At 36.8% G+C, this 14,326-nt stretch overlaps 1 protein-coding gene across 2 annotated transcripts; it reads left to right on the top strand.

Annotated features, from left to right (window-relative positions):
• The first annotated feature begins 825 nt into the window (after positions 1–825).
• On the top strand, positions 826–13,853 carry LOC119628417 (zinc finger protein 484). 2 transcript variants are annotated; one of them, XM_038020982.2, is made up of 10 exons: positions 826–1,112; positions 1,189–1,292; positions 1,871–2,431; positions 2,985–3,075; positions 4,312–4,432; positions 5,404–5,506; positions 6,916–7,152; positions 10,110–10,244; positions 12,370–12,486; positions 13,522–13,853. In XM_038020982.2, exons 1-9 carry the CDS (start codon positions 1,008–1,010, stop codon positions 12,467–12,469), a joined length of 1,557 nt encoding a protein of 518 aa, XP_037876910.1. In that variant the 5' UTR covers positions 826–1,007; the 3' UTR covers positions 12,470–12,486; positions 13,522–13,853. The 2 variants fall into 2 exon arrangements, with proteins under 2 accessions (XP_037876910.1, XP_062532567.1); XM_062676583.1 differs by lacking the exon at positions 13,522–13,853 and having other exon boundaries at positions 886–1,112; positions 12,370–12,488.
• Positions 13,854–14,326: the final 473 nt, after the last annotated feature.

Here is a 14,326-nt window from a genome sequence, read left to right as displayed (position 1 = left end):
TTCGGTGGTAGATTCTGCGAAGCACTGCTCTTGCTAGGGCCAGTTTTAGCACCACTCCGGTTTGAGCCCTGTGAGCTCCTACATGCCAGGGCGAAGCTGATATAGCCTCTCAAGGCTATCAGCATAGGTAGGAAAAAAAAGAGTGATATGTACTTTTTATTGCATTAGCTCGGCATTGTTTGCTGAAACCCATACACATCAGAAAATTGTTTACTTAGTACCACTAAATTTGAAACATAATCTCTAAACAAAAATACCACATACCATTTTGTAACTATTTTTATTATCATACAATAATGGTGGTAAGGAAAGCGACATTACCTACAAAAAATGAGGAGAAGTAGTTATTTTTCAAACGGGGCAAGTAAAGATTCACTTTTTTAAATAGTTGGATGATCGAGCTCATGATCCATTTAGTGTAAAGTGGTTACTGGAACCCATAGATATTTCATCTTATAGTTACGTTATTATCTCGATGGGCTTCGATAATCACTTACCACCAAGAGGCTGCGAGATGTGCCACTGTAGCAGAAAAATATTTTGTTTTAAATTTACTTCACCATTTAAATTAGATCAAGTTCAGAGCTTTTAAACGTGGCTATGACGTAGCCATCGACTGTTATGATCGAGTTTCCAACACGTCACAAAAGTTAACATTGTTGTGAATATTTGCGATTTAACTGAGCCAAGTTAACTTTCAAAACATCGTGTTCATTAATCAAAAGTTTGGCGCAGCGCTTTCTATCCTCCATCTCCTGCTCCGCCTCCGCCCACCCCTAGCAGGCGCTTGTCAACATAAATATAAAACGTATAAAGCAATTTTAGGTCTCTCAACATACTCATTTAGGCTGGCAGCACTAAACCATCAATAATTTATTTTGACAAATGGCTGGTTTGGGCATTGATAATAGAAGCGCACCAGGGGGGCCGGGGGCCCTCCATCTGTCACTTGCGAAGTGAATAAACACAACTGTTCTAGACATTTATTTTATTACTTACTTAAAATTATGGATACTATTTGCCGTTTGTGTTGTTCCGATAAATTCGTCAACAATTATATATTTGACGAAAAGAATGCATGGTACCTTAAAATGGCGTTATTACCCGTTAAGGTATGTTATTATTAAATGGCATATTTAATTAATTTCGGACGTGATAACCTACCAAACAAATTTTTGTTTACCGTAGATTGACAAGAACGATCGGCTGCCCCAGAAGATTTGTGATCATTGCAGTCGTAAAGTTAACGAGTTTTATGAGTTTTGTAATGAAACTATTGTAGTGGAAAATAAGTAAGTGTTTATTTTTAAAACAGTTAACATACCACAATATTTTGCCTATTTTTTATTTCTTATGCGAAGCACTTATATCAACTTTGTAAAGTAGAAGTGTCTTTGTCAAGCATGATAGGTACTAATGCAAGTACTTGTGATTTCAACTTTATGCATCACCACAGAAAATGATACCTATTTGTTACTTCCAAAGTATGTTGGTTGATAAAATAAATTTTACTAATGCAACATTTTAAACATTGTTTAACAAAACAACAGTTGAGATGACATACAGATGTTGATGTTGATGACTATGTTGTGTGTAGATGCGTGCTGTTTTTGCTCCAGATTGTGGTTTATGATATTTGAATTAAGTAAACTGGTCTGTCCAGCTGAGTAATAGAAATTTAACTTTTTTTACTTAAGTAGAAAACGGCGCCCACTTATTGAGAAACATTTTAGTCTGAGGTTTAGCACGATTCTTAGTATTTAGGGACATGACAAGAATTCTGATCCCTATATAAATTTTGGAACCAACTTGCACAATATTTAACTCTCAATTAAAATAAGTAAAATAATTGTTAATGTAAACATTTCAGGCTACAAGCTTTCTTAAAACAGCAAGGAACACACAACACAACTGTAGATCTCATACTTGGAAAACCGAAGACACCAATTCTACCTCCTAAAACATGTGAACAAAGCCATCGAATTGATGAAGGTATACCAGTAGATGAAGTTGTCAAAATTAAAGTTGAAACGCCAAAAGAAATAAAACAAGAAGATATTGAAGCAGAGGAGAACTATCACTACTCAGATGACAGTGATGATGTCTATTTAACAAATCTAAAAGCAAAGAAAAACGATATTGATGTAATAAGATTAAAAAACAGAGAGAAACAGGACGTAAAAAGTAATGGTGTGAAGAAAAATTCATGCGGAAACAAGTCTGAGCTTATGGAAGATTGGTCGATTTTACTAAAGCAGTTCCCTGAGGGCCCTTATAATTTGGTCGACGAAACAGATGTACCAGTTAAACAGGAAGTCAAAGATGAAAACAGTGCAGATTTCGATGACTTGCCTAACTTAAAAGACAAATATCGTTGTTGTATTTGTCTAAAGAATTGCAAGTTTAAGAGTACATTGTTGAAGCACTATAAGTAAATATGTGTTTGTGTTTTGCTTATAATTGTACACTGTTTTGTTGGTTACAATTTAGCAGTTTAGTAAATGCAATGAATCAATTTGATAGATTTAGTCATAGTTTTTTTTATTGCTTAAATGGGTAGTGGAGCTCACAGAGTACCTACCTGGTGTTAAGTGGTAACAGGAGCTTATAGATATCAATGTGCAACGACATGCGTGTGGAATTCATACACCAGCATGGTGTCATTGCTGAATATGATAGAATATGTCAAGAAATGTAGGAACAGCTTAATGGTATAAATACATTAAATCTCCTTTTTGTTAAATTAGTCTAGAGAATATTCAATCTGGAAATCGTACCATCATCTTTTCTATTTGTATTGTGAAACAGTAATTTGCACTGTGAGATAGAGTTTGATCCTGAGCAATCAAGACTTTGAACCTCATATTCCTCCAACTGAGCAGGAGTCATGTTGTCTTGTCTAGCCTGCCATGTCTATACATTCGAAAGGCCATCAGTGTTTAATTTGATTTTATTAAGTCTTAAATGCAATTTTATTTCCTCAGAACACACGGAAAGGATATTCCAAAGACGAATAATCTTCAGGTGCCTCCAATACCTGATCAGAATCCATTAAAATGCACGAGATGTAGAAAGGTATGTTTTAATTAATACAATATGCTTAATTTACAACTAAAGTATATATTTTTATTTAAGTTTATCACAGTCCAGTTCGCTTATTCCTCTCCCTGCAAGGTGCCTGGAAGAGATCGCTTTCAGCGATAAGGCCGCCAATTTATATCACCAACTATTATTTGTTTTTATATGCTTACTCTGTACATATTATTATGGTGTTAAACAAAGTGTTATATTGTTATTAGAAAATACTAAACTAATTAGTATCGTCTTTTTCATTAACAATATAAATACATAGTTTCTGGGCTATTGAAATTATATTATACTAGCGACCCGCCCTCGCTTCGCTTCGGAAACATTAAAACACACATGAAACAAACAAAAAAAAATAAAAAAAAGTAGCCTATGTTCATCAGGGACAATGTCGGCTTCTAATGGAAAAAGAATTTTTCAAATCGGTCCAGTAGTTTCGGAGCCTATTCGAAACAAACAAACAAACAAATCTTTCCTCTTTATAATATTAGTACAGATTGCTTAACTTAAGCCTTTAACCTCAAGGTATGTCCGTATCTTCTCCACTGGTCGCGATTCCGGTCCGGTAGTAGATTCATTCGCGAAGCAGCTACTCTTGAGTTTGTTAGGTCTACTTTTGAGGCGCTCGGGTAGCTATTAGCAAATCCCACCCATCCTAGCCTCCGGGCCACCAGTAATCTCTCAAATACAAATAAAGAAAAAAGGTATATGCCATATGATTCGATTTTTGACATTCGTCGACAGGCTACGTATCTATCCATAAATTCGTTACGTTACCTAATAACTAAGTAATAATATGATTCCGTGAATGTGTAATCTGTACCGGAGACAAAAGGCGGTCTTCCTTAGTCACAAACCGTGTCGTTGACCCCGTGCACATCTGTAATAATTTGCTTTACATTGAGCGCAATCGAAAAACATCAAGGAATTAGACTTTTTAATTAATTACTTAAACATTCATGTCTTCACTACATAGTATAAAACAAAGTCGCTTTCTCTGTCCCTATATCCCTATGTATGCCTATATTAAATCTTTACAACTACGCAACGGATTTTGATGCGTTTTTTTTAAATAGATAGAGTGATTGAAGAGGAAGGTTTATATGTATAACAACATCCATTAAATAGTGGAGAAATCAATAATAAATTACAGTTTCCGAAGCGAAGCGAGGGCGAGTCGCTAGTAATATAATAAAAACAAAAAAAATTTGTTAAATTTTACAGTCTGTAAAGAAAGATACGTGGGCGGAACATTGGCAGAACCATTGGAAACGCGACCACCGGCCCTACCGATGCGCGTTGTGCGACAAATCGTTCACGTCTTCACAACAAGTCATGGTGCACGGTAAGCCGTATATCATACCAGGTTCAAAGGGAATTGGATTATTTTTATTTTCGATTTATAAATGTGAAAAAAAAAAAAAAACTCAGGCACCATTTTCTCCTCTGTTTTTGAACCGATTATTTTATTATTTGTTCTGTAACTATTGAAGCTTTAGTGTTGCCATTAAAAAAGTAGATTTAAAGTTTTTTCTTAAATAACAAGCAACGTTTTATGATTTTCATCGTCATCATCATTCTCCTGCCCTTCTCCCAGTCACTTGGGGTTGGCGTAACATATTTTCTCCATACTCTATCATATACCATTTCTTCGCTCACTCCCATAATACGCATATCGTCTTTTTTTTCCTTTATTGATTAGATGGGTGGACGAGCTCACAGCCCACCTGGTGGTAAGTGGTTACTGGAGCCCATAGACATCTACAACGTAAATGCGCCACCCACCTTGAGATATCAGTTCTAAGGTTTCAGTATAGTTACAACGGCTGCCCCGCCCTTCAAACCGAAACACATTACTGCTTCACGGCAGAAATAGGCAGGGTGGTGGTACGAACCCGTACGGACTCACAAGAGGTCCTACCACCAGTAATTACGAAAATTTTAATTTTTCGGGTTTCATCTTTATTACACGATGTTATTCCTTCACCGTGGAAGTCAATCGTGAACATTTGTCGAGTACGTATTTCTTTAGAAAAATTGGTACCCGCCTGAGATCTGAACACCGGCGCATCGCTCAACACGAATGCGCCGGACGTCTTATCCGTTAGGTCACGATGACTTCTACCACCGAGCGGGTTTTATTACTCGGTAGACATCGGACGCCGTATCGGGATGGCTAAAAGCGCCATGACTAGCCTCGATAAAATCTGGAAAGACCGTAATATTCGCCGAGTAACTAAGATGCGTCTGGTTCGTACGTTGGTCTTCTCTAGTAGGTATTTTAACTTTATTGCAATATTGAAACTTCGTGTCCAGGTCTGTCGCACAGCCACAATCCAGTCGACGACGAGGCCATGCAGCTGAAGAAGCAAAATCGTTATGTTTGTGATTTTTGTCCTGAAGAATTTATGTACATGAGGTGAGACTTATGAATTGAAAATTTATTACCTAACATGTTTTAGAAATTATTTAATGTATATATATATACATGTACATACATAAGGATTTATTATTATATTTATTTCTTTTTCTCAAGAAAGAATGTACATATCACAAGATTCACTACGCTACCCTTGGTTGATTGGTAGAGAATGCCTTAGTCATTAAATCCGCCCCTCTGTTACTTTGCATAAAGTTGAATATATTACAAATAATAATTTTACAAATAATAAACTCTAGTGCTGAATTTCATGCTTCTTCATTCAAAAGTGATAAATCGCATATAAATTGTCTTTACTATAATATATAAATTATTTATTGCCTTGGTCGGCGGACGAGCTTACGGCCCACCTGGTTGTGAGTGGCTACCGTCGCCCATGGACGTCTGCAATGCCAGGGACGCAGCCAAGAAGCTGCCTACCGTTAAATGTATATAGGTTCATATATTGTCAACACACAACAAACACAAACACAAGCCTGTTGTGCCGATGAGTAGGTTAGATAAGATACGAAATTCATTCGGGTGTTTGTCTGTGCGCCTGTACAACAAAATCCCACAAGATGTTCAGAACCTACATATACATAGGTTTAAGAAAAGCTTACCATAAAGTCAATGATTAATCTATAAGATTGCACAAAGTGGGAATGAGTTGCTCGCTCCGGGCATTTCAATATTCCAATAATTGTTACGTTATAATACTCATTGTAAAAAGGAATATTAAAAAAAATCTAATATTAAAAAAAAAAAGGCATGCTGGCTGAGTTTTTTGTCAGTTCTTCTCAGGACGGAGGCTAGTTTTTTAGGAATTGGCGGTAGTATTTTTGACGTTCAACAAGTATGTACTTTCATTTATGTTGAACTATTGGTCGCCCGGTAGTCGAAATTCGACTATAGTTAATTGCAATCATAAGTTTATACTATTATGATTCTATCTTCAAAGACTATTATACTTCTATAATCACAAATTTCGCCAAGACTACACTATAGAAAAATATTAATAAAGACAAACAATATTAAATCTATTCCCAACGTCAGACAAAGACGTCAAGAACAAAAGTTTGAAAATAAATAAATAGTATGCATGCGTGTGTGCGTCAAATACATGGTAGTGGATGAATTGTTTTTTTATTGATTTAATGTATTTTTAGGCATAATTTAAAAAAATATTAACATTATGCACTCCTTTTCTATATTCTCTATAAATATGGGAAATTTCATACTCCTCCGTCCGCGCAATTTTCGCAAAAAGGGATACAACGTTTTCCTTCACGTATTAAAATATAGATAAAAAATAATAATTTGATTTTGATTTTCGACGGTAACTGCCCCCTCCAATACTACACGATTGAGAAGAAGCAGTTAGAGATATTTGTTCCACATATTCCCAGATGTCTGCAGGCCCACCGGACGAACGCGCACCCTGAGTCCGCCTCGAAGGCCGTGACGCACCGCTGCTGGAAGTGCTCGCGGCAGTTCGCGCACCTCAATTCCCTGCGGCGGCACTTTATGACGCACACCGGCGAGAGGAACTTCCTGTGCAACGTGTGCGGGAAGGCAATGAGCTCGAGGGACCATCTCAAGCTACACATAAATATACACACCGGCTACAAGCCAAACGTTTGTTCGTGAGTAAATAAATAAATAAATAAATAAATCTATATATCGACGCTGGAAAGGCAAACGTGACTAAGCGACAATAACTGCTTTGTACATAAATGATAGGCAATAACCATATTCGATGCGCAAAAAATATATATTTCTAGTTCTATTAAAATCATTTCAATCCTACAGCTAGATTCGTTATAATATAATTTTTTTCAGGTATTTCAACTTTAAATTAGTCTGCTGTAAAGTTCACGCACTGTCGCTTAGTCACGATTGCCTTTCAAGCGTCGATATATGTATATAAAAATGAATTGCTGTTCGTTAGTCTCGCTAAAACTCGAGAACGGCTGGACCGATTTGGCTAATTTTGGTCTTGAATTATTTGTGGAAGTCCAGAGAAGGTTTAAAAGGTAGATAAAAATGAAAATACTCGGAATTAAATAGAAATAACAATTTTGATTTTCCTTTGATGTGTCCCCCGTCGGACGGATTCCTTTTGTTTGTTTTAAGTTTATTTTATACAAAAGCTTAGGTCTTTTATTTATCGATTGAGGCACTACGAAGTCTGCCGGGTCAGCTAGTAAATAAATATAAAGTATATTTTTGATAAGAGGAAACGCGACTACTGGGAGTTTCGATGAATAGCTTGTTTGTGATTCTATCTTTTTTTTTTTTTTTTTTTTTTTTTTATTGCTTAGATGGGTGGACGAGCTCACAGCCCACCTGGTGTTAAGTGGTTACTGGAGCCCATAGACATCTACAACGTAAATGCGCCACCCACCTTGAGATATAAGTTCTAAGGTCTCAGTATAGTTACAACGGCTACCCCACCCTTCAAACCGAAACGCATTACTGCTTCACGGCAGAAATAGGCAGGGCGGTGGTACCTACCCGTGCGGACTCACAATAGGTCCTACCACCAGTGATTACGCAAATTATAATTTTGCGGGTTTGATTTTTATTACACGATGTTATTCCTTCACCGTGGAAGTCAATCGTGAACATTTGTTAAGTACGTATTTCATTCGAAAAATTGGTACCCGCCTGCGGGATTCGAACACCGGTGCATCGCAACAACGAATGCACCGGACGTCTTATCCTTTAGGCCACGACGACTGTATCTATTTTACGGGCGTTCTCCTCCATCCAATTTTGCAATAGGCAGCGGCTTGGCTCTGCCCCTGGCATTGCTGAAGTCCATGGGCGAAGGTAACCACTCACCATCAAGTGGGCCGTATGCTAGTCTTCCTACAAAGGCAATAAAAAAACCAACTGGACAGCAACCACAGTTATTATTTAAATATGTACGTGAAGTTGAAATCATTATTTCGTGTAACCCAATTGTTTTTTTTTTTAAGAGATTTTATGACCTGGTAACTAAAACCTTTAAGTCATGTCTTATTTTACTTTATATTCTTAATTTTATGAAAAATGATAATATGGAGTGGAATGAAATGAAGATGATTAATTTGAGACATTAATCAACTGGGATGAAATTTAATGAAATGAGATGATATGGGATGAAATATAATCGCAGTAAAATGGTGGTCTTTTACTGAGATTTTTTCAGTGGACTTTTTGAAGGAACCCGAGAAGTTACGTCCAGCAGCTTTGTTTCATTTTCCCACATTTGTGCACTTTCACAGATATTAAACAGTTAATAAACCACCATTATTACACAATTAAACCTGAAGAAACACTAAATAGACAAAATAAAACAAATCACACAACTTCACTCCTCGCGTTCCCGCCAAAAAGTCCGTAACCCAATTGCTGTTGAATTTTTAAAAATACCTCCTGCTTGTTTTTTGTTTTGCTTCGTTCAGAGAAATGTGTGTTGTGCACTTTGCATTGCTAAATACAAAAAAAAATGTTATTAACATTTCCGTTTCTTTGCACCTACGAGGTATTAACAGTGTCTTGAGGTCGGGCTTGGTTTATGTGACTTGGTATTTCAGCTGCTAAAACATGGCAAATGATGAAATGAATTTATTCAAGCAAAACATACCTTACAAGTGGTTTAAATATAAAGAATTTTACAGTTAGTAGGGTGTGAATGAGATTTCGCTCACTTATCTAAGTAGTGATGTACTGAACGACTTAAAATTGATCTCAAGCTTATCATTTAATTTTGTGCTTTTTTTTTAAGTCTTATAGTGACGAATCTACGTTGATTTTTTCTTTCTTAATAATTTAATTCTTTTAATTCAGTAAATTATTTTAAGAATTCGTCTTTCGCATTAAAAGTGTACAATTGCCAAAAATATTTGGAATTGAGTTAATAGGCGGAATCATTTGGTATCACCAGTGTTTTTCTGATAAATACTGTCAAAAGAGCGCAGTTTTTTTTTTTTTTTTGTTTACCTATGTTTTGACTACTATTAACCAAATAAATACATAATTTTATCTTACTTTAAAAGATAATGAAAGATAGATAGAAAAGAGAATAAAATATAACAGATAATGTAACTGGTAAAAAATAAAAAATTAATATTGGAAAGATGATTATTATTAAAAATATCACAGTTCGACGCTTGAAAGGCAAACATGACTAAGCGACAATGCGTGAACTTTACAGTAGACTAATTTAAAGTTGAAATACCTGAAAAAAAATCTATTTTAACGAATCTAGCTGTAGGATTGAAATGATTTAAATAGACCTAGAAATATATATTTTTTGCGCATCGAATATGGTTATTGCCTATCATTTATGTACAAAGCAGTTATTGTCGCTTAGTCACGTTTGCCTTTCAAGCATCGAGTCATGTAAAACTTTTAAAACACTCTCCTGTAAAATTGGTAAGTTTTGAGATTATACAGTCCTTAATGCGAGAAGACGATATCTTAAGGTGGGTGGCGCATTCACGTTGATAGATGTTTATTTGCTCCAGTAACCACTTAACACCAGTTGGGCTGTGAGTTCGTCCACCCATCTATGCATTAAAAAAAAGCGTCTTCAAACGTGTTATTGTTAAAGGACATGCGGTAAGGGTTTCGTCAAGAAGAGCAACCTGAAGCTGCACGAGCGCGTCCACAGCGGCGAGAAGCCGTACGTGTGCTCGCACTGCGGGAAGGCGTTCAGCCAGCGATCGACGCTCGTCATACACGAGAGGTGAGTTTTTTTTTATTGCTGAGATGGGTGGACGAGCTCACAGTCCACATGGTGTTAAGTGGTTACTGGGGCCCATAGACATTTACTGCGTAAATGCGCCGCCCACCTTGAGATATAAGTTCTAAAGATCTCAAGTATAGTTACAACGGCTGTCCCGCCCTTCAAACCGAAACGCATTACTGCTTCACGGCAGAAATAGGCAGGGTGGTGGTACCTACCCGCGTGGACTCACAAGAGGTCCTACCACCAGCCTAGGCCGGGACAGTAGCCCACCAACATATACTATACTAGCGGCCCGCCCTCGCTTTTCGTTCCGGAAACATCGTATTACATTTTATTATTGATAGCTGAATCCCGCGCTGTTATCCGCGGTTATTGTCGTACCGCGGGTGACGCCGCGGGGCGAAGCTAGACTAAAAAAGCTTATGTTACTCCTTATATCATCAGCTACCTATCAGTGAAAGTCTCGTCAAAACCGGTCCAGCCGTTCCAGAGATTAGCCGTAACAGACAGACACACAGACAAAAATTGAAAAAATGTTATTTTGGTGTGCTTATGTACCGTATATATATTCATATACATGTAGTAAAAAGCGGTTATTTCAATATTACAAACAGACACTCCAATTTTATTTATATTTATAGATATAAGTCGTCGTGGCCTAAAGGATTAAGAGGTCCGGTGCATTCATGTCTAGCGATGCAACAGTATTCGAATCCCGCAGGCGGGTACCAATTTTTCTAATGAAATACGTACTAAACAAACGTTCACGATTGACTTCCACGGTGAAGGAATAACATAAAAATTCCGCAAAATTATAATTTGCGTAATTACTGGTGGTAGGACCTCTTGTGAGTCCGCGCGGGTAGGTACCAACGCCCTGCCTATTTCTGCCGTGAAGCAGTAATGCCTTTCGGTTTGAAGGGTGGGGCAGCCGTTGTGACTATACTTTCGACCCTTTAGGCCAGGTATGGGTAAACTTTGAACAAAACTAAATACGTTCGCGGGCCGCGTTTAAAAGTATTTATTTAGTGCATTTTAAAGTAGTGATAATATTTTTTGCGATAAATATTAGACATGAAGTTATACGACAGCAAAATGAAACTAAAAAAAAAAGATACATTATAATTAAATTGTTAAATTTGCAATTGTTACAAACTACGATAGTTAAACGAAATCAATGAAAATATTGAGCTTGAATTCGGGAAACTAATCTATCGATTTTTCATTATCAAAGGGCTCACTCCCGTGAGTATAAGTACTTAATGTAATATTTGTTTAATTGGGTTTTTTCAAAAGGTCTCGCGGACATGTTCATATCTTACAGCGGGCCGGTTGTTGCCTATATATGGTTTAGGCCATGATCCAGTGCCGGATTAACCATGTAGCAAGAGTAGCAATTGCTACGGGTCCCGCGCGAACGGGGCCGCGTATATTTAAACCCACTCATCTCTGCCCGAGCTTAATTTTTTGAGTGACTTATTAAGAAAAAGTTGTTTGTATAAACGTGTAGAATTTCAATCAGCCTGATAATCAGCTCTACAAAAAGTCTGACGTATGCAAGCACTCTTACCCGACACAGTGTGGATGTGTAGCAGAATTGAGATGGCTGGATTTAAGTTGTTAAAGTTATATATTTATTTGTAAGATTAACAGTCTACATTATTATTAGTATAATTTAGTAACCTGCTACAGGCCCCGCGCTTGCTTAATCCGGCACTGCCATGATGATTTTTACATACCCGATCCTGTAGACCGAATGGTAAACAGTTGACGTCGCCCAAAACACGTCATTACGGATCCTCCCGATCCATTAAAGGTGCTTTTAGGTACCACAAGCGCCGGTCACCGTCCTCGTCGAACCCGTCGTTTGCGACGAAGGGAGCGAATTAACCCACAGACAGTCCACTGAGTTTCTCGCCCGATCTTCTCAGTGGGTCGCGTTTCCGATCCGGTGGTAGATTCTGCGAAGCACGGCTCTTGCTAGGGTAAGTGTTAGCATCACTCCGGTTTGAGCCCCGTGAGCTCACCTACACGTTAGGGCGAAGCTGAAATAGCCTCTCAAGGCTATTAGCATAGGTAGGAAAAAAAAGTGATTTTTAAATGAAATAATCATTTTTCGCAGATACCACAACGGTGTGCGGCCGTACGTGTGCGCGCTGTGCGGTCGCGGATTCGTCGCCAAGGGGCTGCTGTCCGTGCACCTCAAGAACACTTGCATATAGCAGACACCCCCCGACGTGTGAGTATTTAATATTCAGTTAGTTAGTTGGGACTTTAGGAGGCCTATACCCAAATAAGGGTGGGTTCCTATCGAAGAAAACGTTTGTATAGGCAAATCAAATTAACAACATAATAGAAAAAAAAAAAACTATATAAAAAGTGTAAAATTGTAAAACTTAGGTGATGGGAAATAAAAAGCTTTATTATTATAATAATAAATAATAATAGATAATAAATAAATAAATGAAATCAAAACGTTTCAACTAGGTATATGGTCATAATTTTCACCCAAAATATTTATATAAAAATAATCATAAATAGTTTTATTTTTTTTATTAAAATTCACGTTTCGATAAAGAAATCAGTTTTATTTTCTCATACAAATATGACCACTATTGCCCCCTCCCCATGCTGTTGAAACATCGTGTATTACATACTCAATTGTGTCATGATTTGACCGAAGGGGTCCAAGAAATAGTGATCATATAGAATTTTAAAGTTTCCGACGTTTCCAGTTTATTTATTTATTTTTTATTGCTTAGATTGGTGGACGAGCTCACAGCCCACCTGGTGTTAACTGGTTACTAGAACTCATAGATATCTACAACATAAATGCGCCACCCACCTTGAAATATAAGTGCTAAGGTCTCAAGTATAGTTACAACGGCTGCCCCACCCTTCAAACCGAAACGCATTACTGCTTCACGGCAGAAATAGGTGGGGTGGTGGTACCTACCCGTGCAGACTCACAAAAGGTCCTACCACCAGTAAAAATTTGCAATTAGATAACTAAGTCAAAATTGGTCGATTACGAGTGATTTTAAGATGAAAATAATAAACGGGAAATCCAACCGTTCAGCCACCAACCAACCGTACAGAAGCTTTTGCTTTTAGCTATAGAATAATAAAAAAGTTCCTAAGTTGTCATTATAGATCTAGGTATAAGCCGTCATATGAGTTCCTAACGTTTAATTTTGAGTTTAACTTCTCATATTCTTTTCTTATTAAAAAAAAACTAAGTTGGCAACATTTAAATTAACTTATCGTTTTCCAGGTATGGCAACACCGGAGCACTCGAAAGCACAGACTGAAATAAAAATCTAATTATTTTTAAGTAACTAGTTAAATGTAATGAAAGAATTGTGATAGTTTTGCACTCGCTAGTAATAATGTGTTTTTTTTTTAATGTATAATAAATAAGAACCAATTATTTAACATCACACAGATATGGTAACTGAATTGTTATATTTTTACGTTTAAGTTTTTTTTTTTTCTTTTGTTTTTGAAGGAATATTTAACTGAATCAAGTTAAAGAAATACAGGGGATATGATTAAATCACTGGAGTCGTATATCCGAAATCGAAAAATAAAAGTACCATTAAATTATTTTGTGATCAATACTCATTTATGAATCCAATACTAATTATTATTTTATTATAAGGACTTTACCAACGAAATTGCCGTTTAGTACTCAGGAAGTTAAAGTGATCTTCTTTATAATTATTTTTTATTTCTGTCAATCAAAATACATATATATATATATATACATACCAGATGTACCCGCCCGCTTCGGTGGCCATTTAAAATTAACATTATTATTTCTCACCCCCACAAAGATTCTCATCATTAACAACCCCGCAACTCGTGTAGGGAGTCCAACACTCATATAAATATTAGCCTATCCATTAAGTACAAGTATTTTCTGCACGGACACCAAGTTTCAAGTCAATCGGATGCATGGTTCAGTAGTTATAACGGAACATCCGTAAAAACCACTGTAGATCTATATTATTATATTAGTATAGATTGTATTGATGCATCTTTACCACCGCAGTATTAATATATCAATGCCCTTCTTG

Source organism: Bombyx mori, chromosome 27 (assembly GCF_030269925.1).
Source record: "Bombyx mori chromosome 27, ASM3026992v2".
NCBI classification, from domain to species: domain Eukaryota; kingdom Metazoa; phylum Arthropoda; class Insecta; order Lepidoptera; family Bombycidae; genus Bombyx; species Bombyx mori.
Note: the sequence above shows the minus strand (reverse complement) of the source record. Positions and strands in the feature narration are given on the sequence as shown.